The following is a 25330-nucleotide window of genomic DNA, read 5'->3' as shown; positions in this document are numbered from 1 at the left end:
TCGAAGAGCAGTTGGAGCAGTTATTTTACCTAAAAAAGTGGCCGGTGAGTGTAAATGCATACATATGTATGTGTCCCATATATACTCCTCATGACCATTAAAGCTTTTCGAAGGGATTGATGTTCAAAAGCAAGCAGTAAGTCCAATTCATCTTGTGAGTTTGTCTAACTATGAACATAATTCATCCTTTATGAAACAATCGGTGTTGCTGATTACCCTTTCTTACTTCATTGGGTTTATTAACACAAATAATGGAGATGCTTTGGACAACAGAAGTTTGGAAAAACGTTGCCTGGTATGATGAGTCTCAATGTCGGTTGCAACATTCGGATGGTATGGTCCGAATTTGGCATCAACAACATGCAGTGTGTTGCGGAAATTATGACGTTGATTTGCCAAAACTGTGCGATGGTGGTATAGTGGTGAGCATAGCTGCCTTCCAAGCAGTTGACCCGGGTTCGATTCCCGGCCATCGCAGCACTGCTTTTGTGTAAAAATCGGAATTTTCACACATCAACATACTTGTTTCCATGGAACTCGTAACTCTTAGAACTTCCTGTTTTCCTGTCTTAAGGACCACCCACCGAAGGGGATGTAGCTCAGTGGTAGAGCGCATGCTTTGCATGTATGAGGCCCAGGGTTCAATCCCCGGCATCTCCAATATTTCTGTTAATAAACCCAATAAAGTAAGAAAGAGTAATCAGCAACACTGATTGTTCCATAAAGGATGAATAATGTTCACAGTTAGACAAACTCACAAGATGAAGTGGACTTACTGCTTGCTATTGAACATAAATCCCTTCAAAAAGCTTTAATGTTCATGAGGAGTATACATGGGACACATACATATGTATGCATTTACACTCACCGGCCACTTTTTTAGGTAAAATAACTGCTCCAACTGCTCTTCGGTGGAAATTTCTAACCAGCCAATCACATGACAGCAAATAAATGCAATTAGGCATGTAGACATGGTCAAGAGAATCTACTGTAGTTCAAACCAAGCATCAGAATGGGGAAGTACGGTGATTTCAGTGACTTTGAACGTGGCATGGTTGTTGGTAACAAACGGGCTGATCTGAGTATTTCAGAACCTGCCGATCTACTTGGATTTTCATGCAAAAACCTCTCTGGGTTTGACAGAGAGTTGTCGGAAAAATAGAAAATATCCAGTGGGCGGTAGTTTCTTGAGGGCAAATGCCTTGTGGATGCCAGAGGTCAGAAGAGAATGGCCAGACTGGTTGTAGCTGATAGAAAGGCAACAGCAACTCAAATAACCACTCATTAAAACCGAGGTATGCCGAAGAGCATCTCTGAATACACGACGCGTTGAACCTTGAGGCCGATGGGCCACAGCAGCGGAACCACACTGGGTACCACTCCTGTCAGCAAAGAAGAGGAAACTGAGGCTACAATTCACTCAGGCTCACCAAATAGCCGAAGAGCATCTCTGAATGCACAACGCGTCGAACCTTGAGGCAGATGGGCCACAGCAACAGAACCACACTGGGTACCACTCCTGTCAGCAAAGAACAGGAAACTGAGGCTACAATTCACTCAGGCCCACCAAATTTGGACAACAAGTTTGGAAAAACGTTGCCTGGTATGATGAGTCTCAATGTCGGTTGCAACATTCGGATGGTATGGTCAGAATTTGGCATCAACAACATGCAGTGTGTTGCGGAAATTATGACGTTGATTTGCCAGAACTGTGCGATGGTGGTATAGTGGTGAGCATAGCTGCCTTCCAAGCTGTTGACCCGGGTTCGATTCCCGGCCATCGCAGCACTGCTTTTGTGAAAAATCTGATTTTTCACACTTCAACATACTTGTTTCCATGGAACTCGTAACTCTTAGAACTTCCTGTCTTCCTGTCTTCAGGAGCACCCACCGAAGGGGATGTAGCTCAGTGGTAGAGCGCATGCTTTGCATGTATGAGGCCCCGGGTTCAATCCCCGGCATCTCCATTATTTGTGTTAATAAACCCAATGAGGTAAGAAAGAGTAATCAGCAACACTGATTGTTCCATAAAGGATGAATTATGTTCATATGTAGCAGGACAGTCCTCGGTCCTGTGACATCACTTCTAGTGGGCAGTGACGGTATAGAAGGGGGGTTTCAATACCTGTCTTTCTCTTGCTCCCGGGGGCCGGGCTTCGTTGCCACTTGACGTCCGTCACTTCAGCCCCTGGGTGTGGAGGCTCGTTTGGGTGATTGCTGCATGCTGCTTCTTCACAGGTGCAATTGACGTGGAAGTGTCAAAGCTCACGTCGCCCTGTCCCTGTGTTGAATGCTGGCTGCATGCTGCTCACCGCTTGTACCTTTTTGTACGCCGCTCACTGCTTACTGCCGGTAAGTGAGCTTTCTCCCCCCCCGCGTCATCCTCCTTGGCGTTGCACACGCAGCAACCTGTGTGTGTGTGTTTACAGGTGGCGCACATGCTGCGCCGACCCCTCTTTCCATGCCGTAATGGCCAGGAAGGCCTGATTGGTAGGTGTTCAGTGACAATGGCTTTCTCTGCCAGCCACTTGTAGTTTCTTATGTTATGTTTTTATTATTGTAGGTTAAAGATGTCCATGTAGCCACCGCTAAACCCCTGCTGCTTTGCCTTGCTGTGTGCGTCTGTTGCCTTGTGGAGCTGCTTTGCCTTGTGGAGCTGCTTTGCCTTGTGGAGCTGCTTTGCCTTGCTGGAGCTACCGTGTCGCTTGGAGCTCCGTGACGTCAGACGCCGTTTTGCTGCTGCGTGACAGCTTGCGTCTGCTGCTTGTGGAGCTACTGTGTCTCTTCGGGGCTCCGTGACGTTCAGCCAAGTTTTATAGTGTCTGTGTGCGTGTGTGTGTATGTGTGAGAGAGAACAGTGTGGGACTTCGTTTATTGGTTGTTTTGTGTGTTTGTTGGTCCTGTTTATTTGTATTTTATTTCATTTAGGAACTTATTGTTGGTTTAGTGTCCGTTATTTATATTTCTTTTGAGGTATTTGTGATTTTGTATATTTTGGGTGGCCAATAAGTGATTGTTGAGCCTAATTACGTTTAATTTAAGTCTATTCATTTCCTTTTGTGTTCATTTGTTCCCTAACTGTCCTCTGGTTTCCCCCCTCTCAGGTGCTGAGCTGACGGTGGTGGATTGGTGTCCGGTGGTGGTGCCCCTGCCTTTTGTCGTGTGCTGTGTTTAAGTTCTTCACCTTATTTCTTTTATTGCACGTGTGGTGTTTTAAGTATCCCCTCTTAGTTGACCCATCCACACCAGAAAGTCTCAGCCCTGAGTGGTCCCCTTTTTAAAATCCCCCCCCTAGTGAATGATTTCCTTTAAAGTGATAATTTTTAACAAAGAAACTTTCGAATAATAAAAACAAACCTATTTTTGTATAAATTGAAGCACCGTCTCTGCCTCACTTTGTGACGAACCTGAGTGCCTTTTCTCCTCAAATAGTTTACTTTAAATTCCCAGGGTGGCGTTGTTTGGCAACAGTAAAAATCCTTTTAATATAACTTTGACCAAAACTACTTCTTCGTGCCGCCACACATAGTTAGACAGACTCACAAGATGAATTGGACTTACTGCTTGCTATTGAACATCAATCCCTTCAAAAAGCTTTAATGGTCATGAGGAGTATATATGGGACACATACATATGTATGCATTTACACTCACCGGCCACTTTATTAGGTAAAATAACTTTTCTTCAACGAAAATTTCTAACCAGCCAATCACATGACAGCAAATCAATGCAATTAGGCACGTAGACATGGTCAAGAGGATCTCCTGTAGTTCAAACCAAGCATCAGAATGGGGAAGTACGGTGATTTCAGTGACTTTGAACGTGGCATGGTTGTTGGTAACAGACGGGCTGATCTGAGTATTTCAGAACCTGCCGATCTACTGGGATTTTCATGCAAAAACCTCTCTGGGGTTGACAGAGAGTCGTCGGAAAAAGGGAAAATATCCAGTGGGCGGTAGTTTCTTGAGGGCAAATGCCTTGTGGATGCCAGAGGTCAGAAGAGAATGGCCAGACTGGTTGTAGCTGATAGAAAGGCAACAGTAACTCAAATAACCACTCGTTACAACCGAGGTATGCCGAAGAGCATCTCTGAATGCACAACACGTGGAACCTTGAGGCGGATGGGCCACAGGAGCAGAACCACACTGGGTACCACTCCTCTCAGCTAAGAACAGGAAACTGAGGCTACAATTCACTCAGGCTCGACAAATAGCCGAAAAGCATCTCTGAATGCACAACGCGTCGAACCTTGAGGCGGAGGCGGATGGGCCACAGCAGCAGAACCACACTGGGTACCACTCCTGTCAGCAAAGAACAGGAAACTGAGGCTACAATTCACTCAGGCCCACCAAATAGCCGAAAAGCATCTCTGAATGCACAACGCGTCGAACCTTGCGGCGGATGGGCCACAGCAGCAGAACCACACTGGGTACCATTCCTCTCAGCTAAGAACAGGAAACTGAGGCTACAATTCACTCAGGCCCACCAAATTTGGGCAACAGAAGTTTGGAAGAACGTTGCCTGGTATGATGAGTCTCAATGTCGGTTGCAAACATTCGGATGGTATGGTCAGCATTTGGCATCAACAACATGCAGTGTGTTGCGGAAATTATGACGTTGATTTGCCAGAACTGTGCGATGGTGGTATAGTGGTGAGCATAGCTGCCTTCCAAGCAGTTGACCCGGGTTCGATTCCTGGCCATCGCAGCACTACTTTTGTGAGAAATCTGAATTTTCACACTTCAACAGACTGTTTTCCATGGAACTCGTAACTCTTAGAACTTCCTGTCTTCCTGTCTTAAAGAGCACCGACCGAAGGGGATGTAGCTCAGTGGTAGAGCGCATGCTTCGCATGTATGAGGCCCCGGGTTCAATCCCCGGCATCTCCATTATTTGTGTTAATAAACCAAATAAAGTAAGAAAGAGTAATCAGCAACACTGATTGTTCCATAAAGGATGAATTATGTTCACAGCTAGACAAACTCACAAGATGAATTGGGCTTGCTATTGAACATCAATCCCTTCAAAAAGCTTTAATGTTCATGAGGAGTATACATGGGACACATACATATGTATGCATTTACACTCACCGGCCACTTTATTAGGTAAAATAACTGCTCCAACTGCTCTTCGATTGAAATTTCTAACCAGCCAATCACATGACAGCAAATCAATGCAATTAGGCACGTAGACATGGGCCGTTTCCGAATTCGGACACTACCGCACTACATGCTACATACTGCAAAGTATGCACTGTATACTGCCTACTAAATGAAGGATTCAGTACGCTGCTCCAGCAGACTGTTCACACAGCAGTGTGCTACAGTGTATCCCAGAATGCATCTCGCACCAAAACGTCGGCGAAAGATGAGATTTAAAAGCAGACTACTAGAAGCTGTTGTAATTCCAGCTGTAGCGCTGTTAATATGCCACTTTATTACGTTTTAACATCTTTTCAGGCGTAAAAGTAACCGTTTAGTTTAGTAGCAAGTTTCTCCAAATAACGCCTGTTAAGTAATTTGATCCGATGTTCCGGGGATCAAAAGAGCCGCCGGTTCGGCCGCATCAGCAGCTGTTACCATGGTAACAGCAGCAGCTCACGGCCGGAGAACAGACGCGATCGCCGGGTCAAACTACGGCGCCGTCCCGGGGAGAAACCTGCAGCTCTGTGGAGAATTGTCGCCGGCTGAGATAAATCATTTAGGAAAATAAATGTTGGTTTGATAGATGAAATCTAACAGTCGTATCTGTCACGTTAGTTTGTCTGAATATAAAGTGAAGCTTCATGTTTTTACTAGATAGATAGATAGATAGATAGATAGATAGATAGATAGATAGATAGATAGATAGATAGATAGATAGATAGATAGATAGATAGATAGATAGATAGATAGATAGATAGATAGATAGATTTATATTCCTCCTTCTCCCTCTCCACGGTGCAATTAGTCCTTTCTGCCTTCACATCACTGTCCGGTCGCAGCTGTTTTGTCCTGCATTTATGTTTTCTCAATAAAGATTTGAGAAACAAAAAGAAAAAAGCGCTGCCCGGCCGAGGCCGCATTGCATTCTGGGATATAGTGAGCGAGGTAGGCTGGTCTGAAGCATGCTGAGGATTTTTTTCCAAATCAGTAAAACATCCGGGTATTTTTCGCACACTGCAGATTTCCTTCCGTTCACATACAGCATACTACTTACTACACTTTGGCCAAATCAGTGTATACTTGTAGTACAGTATGCGAATTCGGAAACGACCATCGTCAAGAGAATCTCCTGTAGTTCAAACCAAGCATCAGAATGGGGAAGTACGGTGATTTCAGTGACTTTGAACGTGGCATGGTTGTTGGTAACAGACGGGCTGATCTGAGTATTTCAGAACCTGCCGATCTACTGGGATTTTCATGCAAAAACCTCTCTGGGGTTGACAGAGAGTCGTCGGAAAAAGAGAAAAAAACCAGTGGGCGGTAGTTTCTTGAGGGCAAATGCCTTGTGGATGCCAGAGGTCAGAAGAGAATGGCCAGACTGGTTGTAGCTGATAGAAAGGCAACAGTAACTCAAATAACCACTTGTTACAACCGAGGTATGCCGAAGAGCATCTCTGAATGCACAACACGTGGAACCTTGAGGCGGATGGGCCACAGCAGCAGAACCACACTGGGTACCACTCCTCTCAGCTTAGAACAGGAAACTGAGGCTACAATTCACTCAGGCTCACCAAATTTGGACAACAGAAGTTTGGAAAAATGTTGCCTGGTATGATGAGTTTCAATGTCGGTTGCAACATTCGGATGGTATGGTCAGAATTTGGCATCAACAACATGCAGTGTGTTGAGGAAATTATGACGTTGATTTGCCAGAACTGTGCGATGGTGGTATAGTGGTGAGCATAGCTGCCTTCCAAGAAGTTGACCCGGGTTCGATTCCCGGCCATCGCAGCACTACTTTTGTGAAAAATCTGAATTTTCACACTTCAACATACTTGTTTCCATTAACTCTTAGAACTTCCTGTCTTCCTGTCTTCAGGGGCACCCACCGAAGGGGTTGTAGAGCGCATGCTTTGCATGTATGAGGCCCTGGGTTCAATCCCCGGCATCTCCATTATTTGTGTTAATAAACCCAATGAAGTAAGAAAGGGTAATCAGCAACACTGATTGTTCCAAAAAGGATGAATTATGTTCATAGTTAGACAAACTCACAAGATGAATTGGACTTAATGCTTGCTATTGAACATCAATCCCTTCAAAAAGCTTTAATGTCCATGAGGAGTATACATGGGACACATACATATGTATGCATTTACACTCACTGGCCACTTTATTAGGTAAGATAACTGCTCCAACTGCTCTTCGATGGAAGTTTCTAACCAGCCAATCACATGACAGCAAATCAATGCAATTAGGCACGTAGACATGGTCAAGAGAATCTCCTGTAGTTCAAACCAAGCATCAGAATGGGGAAGTACGGTGATTTCAGTGACTTTTCGCCCCCCTGCTCCTAGATATTAAATTTTCTTCCCACATTAAAGCCCCGCCACTTTGGAGATTTAATCCCCTCCTCCTATCGGACAAAAAATTCTGCAAATTTATTTCTAACTCTATTGATGATTTCCTCGCTCTTAACCAGAATGATTCCACCTCCTTCTCCCTACTGTGGGAAACGCTGAAGGCGTATCTAAGAGGGCAAATCATCTCCTTTTCAGCTCACTCTAATAAAGAGCACAAAGCTAGGTTTCAGGAGCTCACTTTTAAGATTCTTCAGCTGGACCATGACTACTCCTCAAACCCCTCCCTTGATTTATTTAAAAAACGGCTTGACTTACAATCTGAATTTGACCTGATCTCCACTCGTGGAGCAGAGCAGACCTTACTAAAATCACGTAGCACCTATTATGAACAGGGAGATAAATCAGGACGTTTGCTTGCCCACCAACTGAAGCTATATAAAACTGAATTTCCCTTAGATACTTCTAAGATGGCTGCATTTATGGATGGTATTGAGGCCCCTGAGATTAACCCCCCCTCCGCTTTGGACCTGGATGCTCCGCTCACCTCTGAGGAAATAGTCCAGGTGATCCAGGCAATGAAGACCAATAAAGCTCCAGGGCCCTATGGGTTCAGTGTTGAATTTTATAGGAAGTTTCATATCAAGCTGGCCCCGACGCTGCTGTCTATGTATGAGGAGTCACTTAATAATGGCTCTCCCAGCGATGGAGCTCAGTCCCAGGTCTCAGATGATCTCGGCCAACTCCAAATGGAGATCAAAGGCTGCAGAAGAGAAAATGCTTTCCTGACCAACTACAACAACAAACTGGAGTTTGGACTTGTAGATCGTGAAGAGGAAATGGAAAGAATGATGTTGATCAACCAGAACTTGGACTCAAACAGAGCTGAACTGAGAGAGCAACTCCAGCAGCTGCAGGAGGAGAATAAAGCCCTCCAAGAGAAAAAACTAAAACTGGAAGAGTACAAGATGGAGATCCATCTCCAGCAGAAGCAGGAACAGGAAAAATCCTGGTTCCAGGTGGAGGAGGCAGTGAAAGGCAGCGGTTCAAGGAAAGAGGGGTCGAGGTTGAAAATGAGAAAATGATCCTGGAAGAACTCAAAAGACAGACTGAAGAAATAAAAGAAGAAAACCAGAAGGAAAAGAGGGATCTGAAAGAGAAGAAGGAAAGCTTGCAAAGAGAAGAACAGATACTGATGAAGGGCAAGAAAAAACATGAGATGGAGATGGAAGAGTTGCAAGCAACAATGCTTGATCTGGAGGAGAAGAGGACAGACCTGCAACTGTTGCAGTGCAATATGGATGTGGAGAAAGCTGAGATGAAGCAAATGAAGGTACGAGAAGAGGAACGTGCTGTAAACCTGCAGAATGACAAGAAGAAGCTGCAGGGAGAGATAAAGACTTTAATGGAAGGACCTGGAAATGGAAAAGACACAAATCTGTGATACCAAACTAAAACCAGACAAAGACTGTGCAGGACTCAAGAGAGAGGTGGGAAATGTGGAGGAAAAGGAAGATGAAGCAGCACAGAAGAAAGAATTGGAAGAGGAGGATGAGAAACTGCAGCTGGAGACACAAGTAGAAGAGAAAGAAAGAATCCTGGAGGAGGAGAAGATTGTTAAAAAGGAGAAAAAGAAGAGAGGTTTCTTAAAGATCTTCAAGAAACAAAAGGCAGATGAGAAGAGAAGAGATGAAAAAGTACAGAAAGATTTGAATTACATCAAAGAAAAAGATGAAGAACATCTTAAAGAAATGGAAGGAGGAGAGGACAAAAAGAAAGAAAAGGTGGTGAAGAAGAAAAGTTTGCTCAGCCGGATTTTCTAAAGGTCCAGCAGAGAGAAGGCTGCTGGGAACCAGTAGCTCAGCGACTTCACCTCCTCTCCTCCTCCTCTCCAAACTCTTCTCCCCAACATCTCTTTTGTTCCGGTCTTCATCCTCTCTTTTCCAGAGTATCTCTGGTGAAAACACCTCAGCTGCAGGAGGAGAATAAAGCCCTCCCAGAGAAAAACAAGTCAACGTAGCTTCAGCTGCAAGATGCAAGAAAAAGCAGGACAAGTGCAAAGAGCAACATACAGATGCTGAAGTGTGTTTAAGAGAAGCACTGAGGGGCTTCAATGGATAAGAGACAGGCAAGAAAATAAAGAAATGTCTGCAAACATCTGAATATTGTGCAGGAATGATTCACTTCTTGATCTGGAAGCTTATGTCTAGTTGGTGTGTAGAAAGAGGATGGATAAACACGGCCGCTATGAAAGTAGAACAGAATCAACCACAATGACCACATTATCCTTCTACAAAAGTTGCTTAGTGGTTCAGGACAAAGGTCATTAAAAGAGTTTTGTTTGATGAAACACATGAAAAATGAACACAGATCAGTCCACTGAGCCTCCGATTTGTGATTTTAATGTTATGGTGTCATTTTGAGTCATATCTCCCGGGATTATTACACTATAATCTAAAGGATTTACATCATGAGACTTGTAGCACCTACTACAGGTAAATTGTTGTTTTAACTAATAAAATCTCACATTTTAAAAATGATGAAATGTCCTTTTACAGAATCAACATTATAAGATTAAGTGAAACAGAATAATTTGTCCTGAGAAAGCTCACTCTTTCTGTGTCCGACACATCAGCAGATTATCAAGCTGCAAATCAAAAGCATACTGATCTGAAACACTGACGAGGAAAAGCACACATTATTACCTCTAAAAGCTTCTCATCTTTTCAGAGGGACACTAAATAACTCAAATCCAACATGAACAGTGACCTGACAGCTCATGTTTTGGACATGAATGTTTATTTTGGCAGACGAGCTTCAAGCAGGAAAATGTTCTTTTAAAAGTTTGATGTTGGCTCCCTCTGATGGTTTTCTATGAACACTGCAAACACACAGATCTGACACACGATCGTCAATCCTGGAATCAGAATAAAGACGTTTCCAGAGGAGTCAGGGATCCGTGGTCCACAGAGATTAAAGTCAGGAGGTGTTGGTCTTTTGTGGACTCTTCGTTCAGGTTTTACTGTAAAAAATGGTGGAAGCGGTTGAGAACAGGTGTTATTTAGTTCCAGTGTCCTGCTCAGATTATGTTTCACCACCATCCTGCCCTTGTAATTATTTTCTGAACATAGAGCCTCCAATTTGTAATTTTAATGTTATGGTGTAATGTTATGGCATTTTGAGCCGTATCTCCCGGGATTATTACAATATAATTTCACCCAGATCCTGATACAGTTTAATAACAGTTGGTACGTGGAGATTAATCGGGATATTATAACTTTCATGGCACATTTTCCTTCCTGGGAGTTTTCAGTGAGTCTGGCGGTTCCTTTGCAGGTCAACGTCTTGAGCGGGAAAACCAAGTCACTAACACTAACCAAGTCTCCTGCATGAAACCTTTGACTTTGAAGAAAGATGTAAAAAGAGAAATTCTCTTTAAAAGATTCTCTCAGAACATTTTACAGAAAAAAGCAAAACGTTTCCTCAACTTTACTGTTTAACTGGGAAAAGAGGAAGTGTGCGTCCGTTAGAAGGATGCAAACTTTTATCCTCAAATGTGTTTTATTAAGACCTCAGGAGATGTCAGCTTTTGAATATGGGGCAATTTAAATTACGGTATAATCACAAGTGATATATTTAATCAGAGGTGCAGATATACATGAAATAAAAATATGATTCTTTAAAATATCCAATTAAAGCTTTAGATAAATGAATTAAAATGAATTCAATACATTTCAAACTAATGCCGTTAGTGCCTCAGTTGTAGGTGGGTTGAGCGTTCACGTAAACAGCAGCATTCAGACTAAACATGTTTATGTTAGTATTTAACAGGAAGGCCTGCTGTACATATCACCTCCATCTGGGTGTAACAGTGTTGTAAGTTTCATGATCATGTTTCTTGTGTTTGTAGAATAACTGAAGAAAAGTAAAACAAATATAAGTAGAGCAGATTTCTGAAAATGCAAATATAAATTGGTGTATTGGAGGTTAATTTGACAGAAAACATTTCACTGGTTGAAAAGTTTACAAAGTGTTCAGATGAAGTAAATATCGCTAGTTAAGCTGACTTTATCCATTTAATCAATAGTTATAAGAAAGCGTGTTTGAGGAGTAGGTTTGTCTGCAGAGTCCTCCCTGCAGAGGTTGACATTAGGCCTAACAGTGTAGCCCCCCACCCATAATCCTGCTGCAGACACACCTGTGCAGGAGCGTATAAAGACCCTGGACCGGACTGAGCAGACATCAAGCTCCAAGGAGTCTCTCCACACCTGAAGATGAGTCCCTCTGCCAGCCTGCTCTTGCTGCTCCTGCTCGGCCTCTCTCAGGCTCAACCTTTCCAGGAGGATGAAGGTTCAGGTGCAGAGATGGCAGAAGATGAAGAAACGGAAGTGGACATGACCACCCAGATTCTGACCACCAATAACGCCACAGAGGAGTTCCTGCTGGAAGGAGACCTGGTGGCTCCCGTTACCAGAAACGCCATGAAGTGCTGGTACAACAGCTGTCTGTGGAAAAAAGCCTCCAATGGCAAAGTGGTGATCGCCTACACGATAAGTTCTCAGTTCTCCGGGTACGAGAGGCAGACGATCGAGGGCGCCATGAGGGCCTTCAGCCGCACCTGCGTCCGCTTCACCCCTCGCAGGAACGAGAACGACTACATCAGCATTGTGAACAAAGGCGGATGCTACTCCGCCCTGGGCAGACAGGGAGGCAGGCAGGAGCTCTCTCTCAACAGGGCGGGCTGCATCTACGGTGGCATCGTCCAGCACGAGCTCAACCACGCTCTGGGCTTCCAGCACGAGCAGACCAGGAGCGACCGCGACAGATACGTCAGGATCAACTGGATGAACATCATCCAGAAGAGCGCCTACAACTTCCACAAGCACGACACCAACAACCTGAACACGCCCTACGATTACTCCTCCATCATGCACTATGGAAGATTCGCCTTCTCCGTGGGCCGGGGGAGGGAGACCATCACCCCCATTGGAAACCCCAACGCCCGGATCGGCCAGAGGAACGGTCTGTCCCGCTGGGACATCAGCAGGATCAACATGCTCTACGGCTGTTAGCAACACTGTCAGATGAATAATGATGGATGAAATGCTCAGATAACAGGATGTGATCCCGAGTGAGCAAAATATTTGAAATAAAAGCAATGCAAAATAAGGGCTAGCTGTTCTTCTTTTTTTGTGTATTCAGAATTTGTGTATTCACAACAAGTTTGGTGTGATATGAGTTATCACTAAAAAATCTTTTCCAAAGTTCCTTGATTTTAATTTGCTCACGTTTCTACTACTTCGGCTCATATTTTCTTTCTTTACTGTTTTAGGGAGATGATGATGAAGTCTCCCGGTGGGGACAGAAAACAGAGGTTTTTCTTACCTTTAGTTGTAATTGTACAAAATGTTTTAAAAAAGAAGCAGGGCTACATTTTCATGTTTTAGTGAAAATTATGAATCTAGTTTTTGACCGTAGTAAATAAAATCCAAAAAAACATCCTACTCTCCAACCATACGACGGGACTCGCAGCTCCTTACTTGTCCACTAGAGGGAGGCAACATCCTTTAGCCACGAGAGGAGACTCATCTCTTCCGTGTGGACAGAAGCAACACGTTTATTGTATTTCAGTGAACCTCATTCATGAAACTTGAGCGGCACAAATCTGGGTATAAACTTCACAGAGTGAAATTTAGGTGTTTAGGCATTCATGAAATCGTTAGAAGCCCTGAAATATTCATAGTTAAAACACTTTTATGTGGTCAGTGTTAAATCTCAACTCCTTCATGTTTCACAGCAGCTGCAGTCTTCTTTTCTATGAAGGCTTATACTGATCAGACTCGCCAAAAAACTCCAGTTTTGTCTCATCTGTCCAAATGACATTCTCCCAGAGGCTTTGTCGTTTGCCAATATGTATCTTGACAAGTCCCACCTTAGCTGTCTAATGATTTACTTTCAACAGTTTTGCGTTCTCAGTCATCTACGTTGATTCAAACATTAGTACGTGCACATGCAGCGATTCAAGCTGGTTGGAGATCATTTGCACACATCGTACTGACTTTTAAACTGCATGTGAACACCTTAAGTCAGTCAAGTCAATCTGATCAGACCGGATTCATCAACCCGCTTGCAGCACCTAGATAAGCCAGTCGCAACCGCCTTGTTAATGCCATGTGTACGGGGACATGGATATTACAGTCTGCGCATGCTCGAGATTTTCCCCCGGGTGGGGTTTTCCCCCGGGGGAGGGGATTCACCCGGAAGACGACGCGACGCTGCTCAGTAGTAGCACCTTGGGGTGTCGTGTCGTCAAAATATTTCCTATTCTAACATTTCATATATAAATACTGTATTTTCGCGACCATACGGGCGCCGTGTGGAAAGGCATAGTCTCAGTCTTGTGTCATTTCTGTATTTAAAACACACACGGCGCACCGACCGAAACGGCACACACACAAGAACACACACACACACACAAGCACAGGAGTGTGCGTATTTAAAAATACAGCGGGAGCAAAACTTTGTTTGATTGTAGGCTACTTTATTTCAGTTTTTACATTAATCAAACCCATTAAGTCTCATCCTTTGTTTCTGCATTAAAGAGCTCCGCTAAATCAGCTACCAGTCCGGATTCCTCGCTGTCAGAGTCACGTTCCGTGCCGCGGCGCCTCGGAAATGCTTTTGCAAAAGCTCGCAAAATAATCCCAGCAGACACGTTAGCCCACGCATCAACAATCTATCTGCAAACTGTGGCATAACTTGCCGGCGCTGCTTCCACTCCTGGAGAAACTGTTCTCCCTCTCAGTCATCCGTCGCTCACACGCCGCTGCAGCCTTAAGTCTGATTTATGGTTCTGCGTTAACCAACGCAGAGATTACGCCGTAGGTTATGCGGCGACGCACACGTATGTTGCGCTTCGCCGCGTACGTTACGGCGTAAGCTCTGCGTCGATTTAACGCGGAACCATAAATCAGACTTCACTTTTCCAGCCGGCGTGAAGCCGGCTGGAAAATTCTCTTTAGGCAGTCTTTCTTTTAAAAGTCACCATAGTTTCTGTCCATCAGCGTGGCAACTAAGCACAACAGTGAACGATGACTTCTACTCTGGTGCAGTTAACGTGTTAAAGTTATTGATACAAACGGGACATATTCATTTACAGTCAGAGCGATGCAGTGCGGTTTTAATTATATTTTACTCTGGGGTGTCGTGAGATTTTATTCACTTTTGAAAGGTGTCATGACTGAAAAAAGGTTGAGAAAGGCTGTTTTAGACAGATTATTAATAGGAAAGCAGTGAGAATGCACTTTTTCCTTTCCTTGTTGTTGTTAAGCGGAGGTCAACCGGAAGTGGCTCTTTGTTGAAATGGTTACCATGGTTACCTCGGGTACAGCGCCACCTAGCGTCACGGAGTCAGCCATGCTCTGGTTACAGTGGCTTATTCAATCTGATTCAGTCTGATCTCAGAACAGCATGTGTGATCAGATAAGTTGATCCAATCTTCTGCATGTCATTATCTGATCAGATCTGCAACCATGTTGAATCGCTGCATGTGTACGTACTGAGTGACGGATGGTGTTTTATTTTTTATTTTATTTTACCAGGTTAGTCCCATTGAGATCTAGGATCTCTTTTTCAAGGGAGACCTGACCAAAAATGGCAGCTTTTAAAGGGGACCTATTATGAAAAACCCGTTTTTTCTTGTTTTAACATATATAAAGTGGTCTCCCCTCACCCTGCCAGCACAGGGGAGACAAAATACCATGAAATTCTGCAGGGTCTCTGACCCCCGCCGAGCAGAGTCCCCCATTGTTACGTGACCTTTTTTTGAGCCATTCTGAATCTGCGCCTATGGTGACGTCACCATAGGTGCTCATTTCCATGGGTTCAGCCTCCGCTGCTGAAACCACGCCCACAACCAGCTCTCTACGGAGCTGGAGCGGTGCTTCCTTCAGCCAGTCGGACCCGGATCCGGGTTAAATCATCCAGGTTCCCGGATGGTTTGGGAGCTGGGTCCTCGGGGGTCTGTCCCAGGTCGGATCAGCTTCACCCTCTGAGATTTTCAGCCAAATCTGTCAGTTTAATCACCGGTAACGGACGATGCGCCGCGGATGCGCTCCCGAGCGATCTGTGCGCAGGGCGTGGGGTTGCGGTGCCCGTCGCGCAGCATCCGCCGGGCAGATCCGGCTAAAATTCCGCTGGTCGGTCCCCGGGAGTCCCTGCTACCAGTCCAGGCCGGTTCCTGCGGTCCCGGCCGGTCGGAACTGGTCAGATTCCCCGGTTAAAGCCGCGGTGATGCGCGCTCCTCCAGCTTACTTCCTGGTTCCCAAACCGGGTCCGTCCGACTAAATTGTCCAGGTTCCCAGCCACTTTGGGAGCAGGGATTTCTGGGGTACGTCCCAGGTCGGATCAGCTTCAGGCTCCAAGATTTTCATCGAAATCTGTCCGTTTGATCACCGGTAACGGGCGATGCGCCCCGGAGCCATGCTGGGCGCCCGGCGTGGCTCCGGGGCCAGCGTTCAGCATCCACCGGGTAGATCCGGCTTAAATAGTGCATACATGTTATTTATATACAACTCATATTTTATTTTTTTTAACAATAAAGTTGCCATTTGTGAAAATTCAGTGTTGTGATAATTTACAGGCTCGGGCTGCTCTGGCAGAGCGAGGTTTATTCTCCTCCCCTGCTACACGTCATTCAGGGAGCCAATCAGCACAGAGCCTCATTATCATACCCCCCCCTTCCCTTAGAATGGAGCACAGAAAAAGAGGTTAGAAGCGGTAAAACTAGTGACAGGGCCCACAGGCTGGATTTATGATTTATGTAGAAAAAACAAGCTTTAGATTGTTTTTAAGACATTCAAGGCCTGTTTAAAATATACATTAAATGCCATAATAGGTCTCCTTTAAAGTTACAGACAAAACAACATCAATATCAACGGAAATAGAAGGACAATGCAAGATAGCTCACAAAACAATGCCAGTAAATAAGTTACAATACTTAAAAACAGTGACAAGTACCAACAGATGTCATTTAAAAATGTATTTGTAAGAGCTTTAAAATCAGACAATGAGACTAATGTGTTTAGCTTCAGGTCTTTTTGGAGGCTATTCCAAGAAAGTGGGGCAGAGCAGCTGAAGGCTTTCTTCCCTAGATTGGTCCTCGCACTTGATATGGACAGCAGGATAGCATCATTTGATCTCAGGCTATAACTACTGATGGCTTTCAACTTCATCAGAGAACAAATGTAAAATGGAAGTTTACCTAATATAGCTTTGTATATGAACAGGTACCAATGATTAAGCCTCCGCCATGTCAGTGAAGGTAAGCCAGCCTTGGAGTACAGAATGCAATGATGGGTTAGAGGTTTACACTTTGTAACAAATCTCAGTGCACTATGATACGCAGTATCTAACATATGCAAGAACTGGGCAGGAGCATTCATATACAATAGATCACCATAATCCAAAATTGGTAAAAATGTTGCAGAGAGCAGTCTCCTTCTGGCCTCAAAGGAGAAACATGCCTTGTTTCTGAAGTAAAACCCTATTTTTAACCTCAGTTTTTTAAGAAGATTATTTACATGCAATTTAAAAGAAAGGCAGTCATCAAGCCAGATACCAAGATATTTATAACTAGATACTACTTCTATTTTGTTTCTCTGAGCAGTAGTAATGTCTAAGGTATTCACTGGCTTCTTCCTAGCATTTGAGAACTGCTTAACCTTTGTTTTATCAGCATTTAAAATTAGCTTTAGTTGCGAGAGCTGAGTCTGGAGAACATTAAAAACAGCCTGCAACTTAGCAAGAGCCTCTGGAATGGAGGGGCCATCACAATATACCACTGTATCATCTGCATAAAAATGAAAGTTAGCGTCATTTACATTTTGACCTAAACTATTTATATAAATAGAAAATAAAAGTGGACCTAAAACAGAACCCTGTGGTACCCCATTTCGGATGTTAAGCCACTCAGAAGTGAGACCATCACATTAGTAGTTTACAAACCACCCCACTGCCTGCTCAGAAATCCAATACTAATCAGCCTCTGCCTCAGAATATGATGGTCCACAGTATCAAAAGCCTTTGACAGATCAATAAACAGGGCTGCACAGCTCAGTTTACTGTCAACAATGCCCATGATATCATTCACAACCTTCATTGTTGCTGAAATGGTGCTGTGTTGCTTCCTAAAACCAGACTGGTGTTTAGATAGAATGTCATTTCTACATAAAAACTCCTTTAGCTGTTCACTAACAAGCTTTTTCAGAATCTTAGCCAGAACTGATAGTTTTGAAATGGGCCTGTAATTATTTAAAAGAGTGGCCTCCCCTCCTTTTAGCAGAGGGAGAACATAAGCGGACTTCCATACCTTTGGGATCATCTTAGAGCTTATGGAGAGATTAAAAATATACGTAAGGGGTGGAGCAATGAAATCTGCCGCTAACTTTAAGAAAAATGGTTCAAAATTATCTGGTCCAGACGGTTTTCGAGTATCTATCTTGGTTAGGGCTTCATGTACAGCTTCAACAGAAAAAGGAGAGAAGCAGAATGGGTGATCCACACAAGCTTGTTCTGAATCAAAACCTGCAGTGTCCACACATGCAGAACCGGAGACAGAATTGAACAGTGAACCACAGGATACAAAGTGCTTATTAAAACAATTCAATATTGTAGCTCTATCCGAGATAATGCCAGATTCAGTAGTAATGGAAGGAGGCAACTCATTATGGTTGACACTAACAGATAAAGATTTAATGGCTTTCCAGAATTTCCTTGGATTGTTCAGATTTTCAGTCGAAGCAGAAAGATAGAACTTTGATTTTGCACTTTTGACGTGAGCAGTAAAACGGTTTCTAAGCTGTCTAAAGTGGAGCCAGTCTGACTCGAGGCCTGTCTTCCTAGCTTTTCCCCAGGCCTTGTTTCTATTGTGCAACAAACTAGATAATTCTGCAGTGAACCAGTGGTTATCCCTGCCCTTCACTCTAAATGTACGCAGGGGAGCATGTCTATTTACAATTTCATTAAAACCATTAAAAAAGTAAGACCAAGCTAATTCAACATCAATCAGATTAGTTCTACCCCAGTCAAAATAAAATAAATCATTTAAAAAAGCCTGTTCGACAAAATGTTTTGTGTCTCTTTTAATAATTATGCGTGGTTTACCTTTCAGAACCTTTGTATCTCTAATGGTAGCTATAACACAGTGGTCACTCACATCATTAGCAAAAACACCCACTGCTGAGTATTTATGTGGAGCATTTGTCAATATGAGGTCAATTAGGGAAGATTTGCTAGGGCATTTAACATTAGGACGAGTAGGACTATCCACAATCTGAGATACATTTAATGAGACACACAGGTTTTTTAAATCATCTGACACAGGAGTTAGGTCATCCAGTAAAACAATCTCCTTAAAATGTAGTTGGGATAAAAGGCTTGTTAATGATGACAAGGACTCATTGGCCGCTGAGGGGGGTCTGTAGCAGCCCACTACTGTAACAACATGTCCCTTGGATACTTCAACATTTAAAGCTACAAATTCAAGCTGTTTAGGAACTGAACTAGAAATCAACCGAGTAAAACAAAACATTGTCTTCACATAAATGGCAACGCCGCCACCTTTCTTAGGTCGGTCGGCACGAAATACATTATAACCATTTATGGAGATGTCTGAGTCAGAAATTGATTTGTTAAGCCAAGACTCAGATATGACAAAAACATCAGCGTTAGTTGAAACAGCCCAGATACGGATAAAATCGAGTTTGGAGAGAAGGCTGCACACATTCAAGTGAATGAGGGCTAACCCAGATCTTGATTTAAAATCAGCCGGAGTGGCAATCTGGCTGCATTTGGCTGGGCCAGGATTTGGCTGCGCGTTGCCAGACATTAATAGTAGCAAAAAAATAAGGTATATATTTCTCTTGGTTGAAGCATTTAAAACATTATTTAACATTTGATTATCAACTTCTTTAAAATAGTGGTCAGTGTTCACAAAGCAGTCCTGTAAAAGCATAATAGAGGTATATTGAGCAACACATTCAGTGTTCCAATGGCTCAACAGCGCCCCCTAGAAAACTTTGTGCCTCAAGCCCCATAATACGGTTTGACGTACATGCACGAAAATCGGTACACACCTGTATCATGTCGCAACTTAAAGAAAAGTCTCTTGGCGCCATGGCCGAAACCGAACAGGAAGTCGGCCATTTTGAGCTAATCGTGTTATTTTGGCGCAATTTATGCCATTTCTTCGTCCGCTTCTTCGCCCGAACAGTAACGTGCACCCAGGTGTGTTATACTTCAAAATGTGCGTCTCGATCCTGCGACGATGCGCATTACTTTTCTCAGTCAAAAGTGTTACCGTGGTGACGATAGATGCCAAAAAGTGCGCACCCCCTTCATCTGATTGGTCCATATTTGATAGTTCCTACTTTCTGCCATAACTTTTGAATGGTTTGACATAAAGACTCGTGGGTGGTGTCATTGGATTTGGTTTAGAATCCTTAACCTTCATTGGTGTAAATTGGCTCCGCCCCTTCTTCTTATTGGTCGATATTTTATAGTTCCTTTTTCCTGCCATAACCTTTGAATGGTTTGACATAGAAAGTCGTGGATGGTGTCATTATGCTTATGATGATAAGTTCAGTTTTATGAGTGCGAGGGCCCGTTCATCGCTGCTTGCAGCTTTAATTTATGTTTGTGACTTTCAAGTTATTACACTGACCATTGCGGTTTTTCTTTTTTGTTTTTTACTTTAATGGAAGGTTACCAACACATTTGTCCACATGTGTAATTGTGTTTTAAATTGTGTTAATATGCATGTTAGTTTTTGTTCTTTAAATTGAGCATTTAAAACAGTTTATGCACTTAAAGGAGCTTGAGGCTCCTTTTAAGAAATGAGACTCTCTAGCGCCACCCTTCACCAAGACGGCAGTTGGGGGTACTGCAGCCAACAGTGAAGTCGGCACGGGAGAACGGGGAGAACGCGCATGCAGCGTCATGTGACGTCACATCCGCAGCCCAGCGCGGGAAATTCGGGACCGAATTGCAGCACATTTTGCAGCACACAGCCTGTTCAAGGCAACGGAGAGATACACTAGAGGGCTCATTCTTTTGGGTTTGGAACGCTTCATCTGACATTATTACTAGAAAACTTAAAATGTATACGGATTTTTTTCATAAATCCTGCCACAATCCGGCCTCAAGCTCCTTTAAATTATCTGAATTAAATACTAGTTTCAGTCAGTTTTGTAATGTTCTACCAGGTGAAAAATAAATGAACACACACGTCACAGAGGAAGACCAGTCACATTTTATTTATTTCATTTTTCTGCACAAAAGGGCCTTTAATCTTCCGCAGCGTTTTGCGTTTTTTTAGCGGCGTTCACTGTACGTTCTTGGTTCTGCAGGATGTCGCTGTTGAGAACATCGTCAGGATTTCTGTCTGGGTTCAGTAGTGATGCAGGAGTCAGAGGGGGGGACTACTGGTTGAAGCAGGAATTTGTACTGATCTACCCAAAAAAGCAGATTAAAGAAATTGGGTTTTGACAGTTGCCTTTGTTGCCAGACTAACTACAGATACAAAAAGAGAAAGTTTGTGGGTTAACAAACTTTTAACATCCTACAATTAAAGAAATCCACGCACAATAAACTATATTCCTACCATCGTTTCTTAAATGGGTTTTAAAAGCATCTCCTGGCTGACACTGCGTTGCTATATAACATAAAATATAAGAAATATTAGCTTACCTGCAGTGTACCTGCAGTTACTGCTGCAGAGGCATGTGGCATCAGGTATGACTCCCGAGAAAGATGTCTCGCCAGTGATGGAGATTTTTTGCTTCCCTAGGATGGGGGATTGGGGGGGGTTACATCACGATTTGATGCAATCTGTTGTGTTCCTGAACTCGGATGTGTTTATGCAATTATGAACTCATATCTATACTGAATGGGATTATCGTTATTGGAATGTGAATTGATGCTAAACAAATAAAGGTGCATAAAAAAAAGCGTTCTTGTGCTGTTTTACCAGCTTCTGCAGCTGTTTTATTGACATCCCCTTTAATGGCTGTTCATTGTTGTTGGTTGCAGAAATGTTTTTTTAATCCACCCCAGTTTGCCTGCAGGGAACATTGAATTAAAGCTGCTCTTTTAATTCATTTTAACTATGTTCATATCCAGCTGTTTGATCCAGCTGTTGCTCTGATGGGACAAAAGCACATTCACAACTACACTCCCGCGGTTAAACATCTTCATCCAGTTGATACTTTAGGTTTGGAAAACATCTGGAGCTCCTCAACATTGGTCCACCTCGCTTAAACAAGCAGCTCGCTTTTAAATCTTTAGCCCCTTCCACATGTCCTTTTCCACATCCACATAGAAAAACCCCACACTAAAATAAAATGTTTCAAATGTTTTTATAAACTAATATGTGCGATCAGAAGAAGGGGCAGGGCTAATTTGCACCAATTATGGGCTTGGGCCCTAATTATTTTGCTCCAAAAAAGAGCAATCAGAGTTATCAACAGAGCTGATTATCGTGAACCAACAAATACATTATTTATTAATTGCCAGATGCTCAAATTTAATGAACTTGTTGATTTCAAAATATGACTGTTGATGGAAATGGAAATTAAAGAGTGCAGTACATACCAAATATTGAAGAACAAGATGCTCATTAAGTATGATCATATTGTATGAGTGTTTATGTAAGTGTCAGAACTTAAATAGATAATAGGTCTATGCAGTATATTGAATGTTTTCAATATACAAAAAGTATATTAATTTTTTTTCTTTACTGCTCTGTAGCGGTATATGTAGGAGCTGACAGAAATCGATTATAAAAGGGTAGGTGTAATAAGCTAAGCTTCAGCCTACACCTTTTTGGTCTTGTTTTGTTTATATATTTTGGTCTAATGCAATATTAGCATTAACATGTTTATTTGTTGTTTTCTTTAATTATTTTGTATTTGAATTCTTATTTTTGAAATGACCGAAATAAAAAGAAAAAACTTCAAACAATGATGAGAGAACCGGCCCTATGTGCTTCTGGCCTGTTGTTGCTGGTAGCTCTGAGTATAAAAAAGAATAAAAAAGAAATGGATACTGAAGATGCATGGATGGATGGATGGATGTAACAGAGTGGAGGAGTAAAAGACAATGCAGGGTTAAAAAACTCCACAAAGCTTCACAGTTTCATTGACAAGCCGCTTTTCTGGGAAAAAAAAAACACAGCAACACTTTCTTCATCTGATGAGCGCTGACATTTACTTTGCTGAATTAAACAAATGTGGGTGACATTTGATGAGATGAAATCATGGTCACGTGCGCAGGTGCCTCTGTATTCAGACACACTAACATCACTTATATCCCCTTGAAAGTTGTTGCTGCAGTGCAGCTTGTTGCTGAAAGAAGTGATATGAAATTAAAATGACAAACATTATGACGTTGTTTTCCTCAGGGATGCACACATCAAACCAAATCATTGCTTCTTATAACAGACGCTGTTTTGATTGGAGAGGAGTGTGCTGCTGTTTTATTATTGTTAGTTTATATTCTTAAAATGAGAATAGCCTCCAGATTAATACACAATCCAATGTGAAAGGATAATAAAGTCTTAATGGGAAATAATTCAGACTTTCTCAGAAATGGTTTCTGGTTCCTTCTCACTGGAGTTAGTCACCATCTAAAGATGAGTTATGGAGGCTGTAATACAGAAAATAAAAACAAGTAAATGACTGCTGGGCTCACAACTGGATTTATTCATCAACTCTATAGCATGACTGTCTGGAAATGTTGCTGCTGGAAGTATTTATAGCAAATCAATCCTTGTAATCACTGAAGAGTATTACATTATCCTTTAATTTAGTTCGGCTTTACCAAAACTGAGCAAATATCACCCATTTATTAACCTAAACTAGGGTTACTCTGTTCCACCGGCTTGTTATCTAACAGAGTTTATCCTCACCTGTGTGTTGTCTGATGCATAATTTCCTAAACTGAACACTAGGGGCTGGTTCCAAATGTGGGTCAATTTCCATTGACTTCCATGTTAGAATGTCTATCTTTACAGCATAATTAAACACAAATAAACATAGTGGAGCTCAACTGGGACCTGCTGTCACTCGGTCACCTACATTTGATCCTGTTCTGGGTTCATTTTGCCACCTGTGTCTCAGATATGGCACTGATAAGTGTTAACATGAGTCAGATCTGTCACAGAGGACATGAGCTGTACTTCAGAGAACATGTAGGTTTCCCTGACAGCAGACAGCACAATACCCATACATGGTCCACACCTGCTGTTTTCTTTGGTTGACACCAGGAGCTTTTTTATGACAGCTTCTTCCACCTACCCTCCCTCTTGGCTGGAAATCCAGAGTCCAACTGTCACGTGGAATGAACCTGACATGATACTGGGAATGGGGAATAGAATAACCCTGCCTTCACACTGAAAACGTCAAAAATCTCCCGACGCCAGCATCTCGCTGTTTGGAGCGTTCACACTGAAAGCTTCCTGTACTGTTGACGGATGCAGTGGGCGGGGCTTGAAGCTGCGCTGCAGAAGTGGAGGGAACAGTGGGAACAGCCTACTCATATAGCGTACACATCTTCAGTTTCCTATTTCACCATAAATCACACTTTGGGACGCCTTCTTTATATTTTAGCGTTATTTCCGCGTAGATAAGAGTGAGTTTGATGCTCCTTAACAAGTTTGGTCAGCGGATCAACATCAACCGCCATGCTCCCTTGCTCCCGGTGAACCATAAATCCGCCTAGGCTGATTTATGGTTCCGCGTCAGAACCGACGGCGTAGGGTACGCGGCGACGCGCACCGCACCGCGACCCTACGCCGTCGATTTAACGCGGAACCATAATTCAGGCGAAGCTGCAGTCTGTCTGCGCTGATACAGACACACCGGGTCGGAGCGGATTTGGTCATGATGTTTAACCTGTGTTTTGTGATTAATAAGCACAGGTTTTAATTATTTTTTGTTGGATCAACGTAGCAAATAAAATTGTTCGGACCATCCAGCTCCTCAACATCAGATACGTGTTTCACGTGATCAGTTCAGGTAAAAACGGCAGTCAAATCAGCAAAAATCTAATTTTGCTGGATGAAATACATTAATTCCTGATAAAATAAGTTTGTTAGTGCACAGCTCTGCTCCTGTACGCATGTGAATGAGTGTACGTTTATGAGTACATGAAAGTACAATCTGCATTGAGGCTTCTCGCTTCGGAAATCCCGGTCTGTGATTAGACGCTGCCTCGGCGTCGCCGCTGCTCATTTGCATAAAGTTCAGATTTTTCAACTTCAAATTGAAGCGCCGCTCCCGCCGCTTCTCAACGCGCGTTTTCATAGACAATGAATGGCAGCCAGCCGGCCTCACCGTGACGCTTTCAGTGTGAACGCAGGGTAAGTCTGATATGGGGGTACATGCCTGTCTTTATTCAAGAGCTTACTTTTAAGGTTTAATAGCATTAATCTGTGTTTTTGATTTCAGATACTGAAAAAGAGTAAAAAAGTTGAATGCAAAATTATGAATAATTTCCTCTCCATCAGTGCAACAGGAAGCCAATAATCCTTGGTCCGTGTTCGTTTTAATAGAATGTATGTTATTTTACTAGAAAAATGTATTTAATCAGTTGTTTAATGGGAGTTGTTGTGCAACAAAGGGGTGGTTCAGTTATTAAAGAGTTAATAATTGTCTTTTGATAATTATTAATAATTAATAAAGAAGATTACTTATCAAAATTAATTATCAAAATGAATCAATCAAAACGGGGCACCACCTGACTTATTAGGAAAATAATAACTATCAGCAAAAT

The 25330-nt window shown here is 42.9% G+C and overlaps 1 protein-coding gene and 7 non-coding genes across 8 annotated transcripts; all 8 read left to right on the top strand.

Annotated features, from left to right (window-relative positions):
* Positions 1–405: 405 nt before the first annotated feature.
* trnag-ucc (transfer RNA glycine (anticodon UCC)) lies at positions 406–477 on the top strand. The gene has a single exon. It is a non-coding gene; the product is annotated as a tRNA-Gly (tRNA).
* A 111-nt stretch (positions 478–588) lies between these two features.
* Positions 589–660, top strand: trnaa-ugc (transfer RNA alanine (anticodon UGC)). Its single transcript has one exon. It is a non-coding gene; the product is annotated as a tRNA-Ala (tRNA).
* A 1053-nt stretch (positions 661–1713) lies between these two features.
* On the top strand, positions 1714–1785 carry trnag-ucc (transfer RNA glycine (anticodon UCC)). Its single transcript has one exon. It is a non-coding gene; the product is annotated as a tRNA-Gly (tRNA).
* A 110-nt stretch (positions 1786–1895) lies between these two features.
* On the top strand, positions 1896–1967 carry trnaa-ugc (transfer RNA alanine (anticodon UGC)). The gene has a single exon. It is a non-coding gene; the product is annotated as a tRNA-Ala (tRNA).
* A 2668-nt stretch (positions 1968–4635) lies between these two features.
* Positions 4636–4707, top strand: trnag-ucc (transfer RNA glycine (anticodon UCC)). Its single transcript has one exon. It is a non-coding gene; the product is annotated as a tRNA-Gly (tRNA).
* Positions 4708–4817: 110 nt separating this feature from the next.
* Positions 4818–4889, top strand: trnaa-cgc (transfer RNA alanine (anticodon CGC)). The gene has a single exon. It is a non-coding gene; the product is annotated as a tRNA-Ala (tRNA).
* Positions 4890–6863: 1974 nt separating this feature from the next.
* trnag-ucc (transfer RNA glycine (anticodon UCC)) lies at positions 6864–6935 on the top strand. The gene has a single exon. It is a non-coding gene; the product is annotated as a tRNA-Gly (tRNA).
* Positions 6936–11751: 4816 nt separating this feature from the next.
* Positions 11752–12573, top strand: LOC133449534 (high choriolytic enzyme 2-like). Its single transcript, XM_061728698.1, has one exon. It carries the CDS (start codon positions 11776–11778, stop codon positions 12571–12573), a length of 798 nt encoding a protein of 265 aa, XP_061584682.1. The 5' UTR covers positions 11752–11775.
* Positions 12574–25330: the final 12757 nt, after the last annotated feature.

This window comes from Cololabis saira, chromosome 8, assembly GCF_033807715.1.
Source record: "Cololabis saira isolate AMF1-May2022 chromosome 8, fColSai1.1, whole genome shotgun sequence".
NCBI classification, from domain to species: Eukaryota; Metazoa; Chordata; class Actinopteri; order Beloniformes; family Belonidae; genus Cololabis; species Cololabis saira.
The sequence above is the reverse complement of the archived record's forward strand: the minus strand, read 5'-3'. Positions and strand labels throughout refer to the sequence as shown.

Bases quoted from the DNA above. Each gene is read 5' to 3' on its own strand.
- LOC133449534 (XM_061728698.1), top strand. From the start codon at position 11,776: ATGAGTCCCTCTGCCAGCCTGCTCTTGCTGCTCCTGCTCGGCCTCTCT.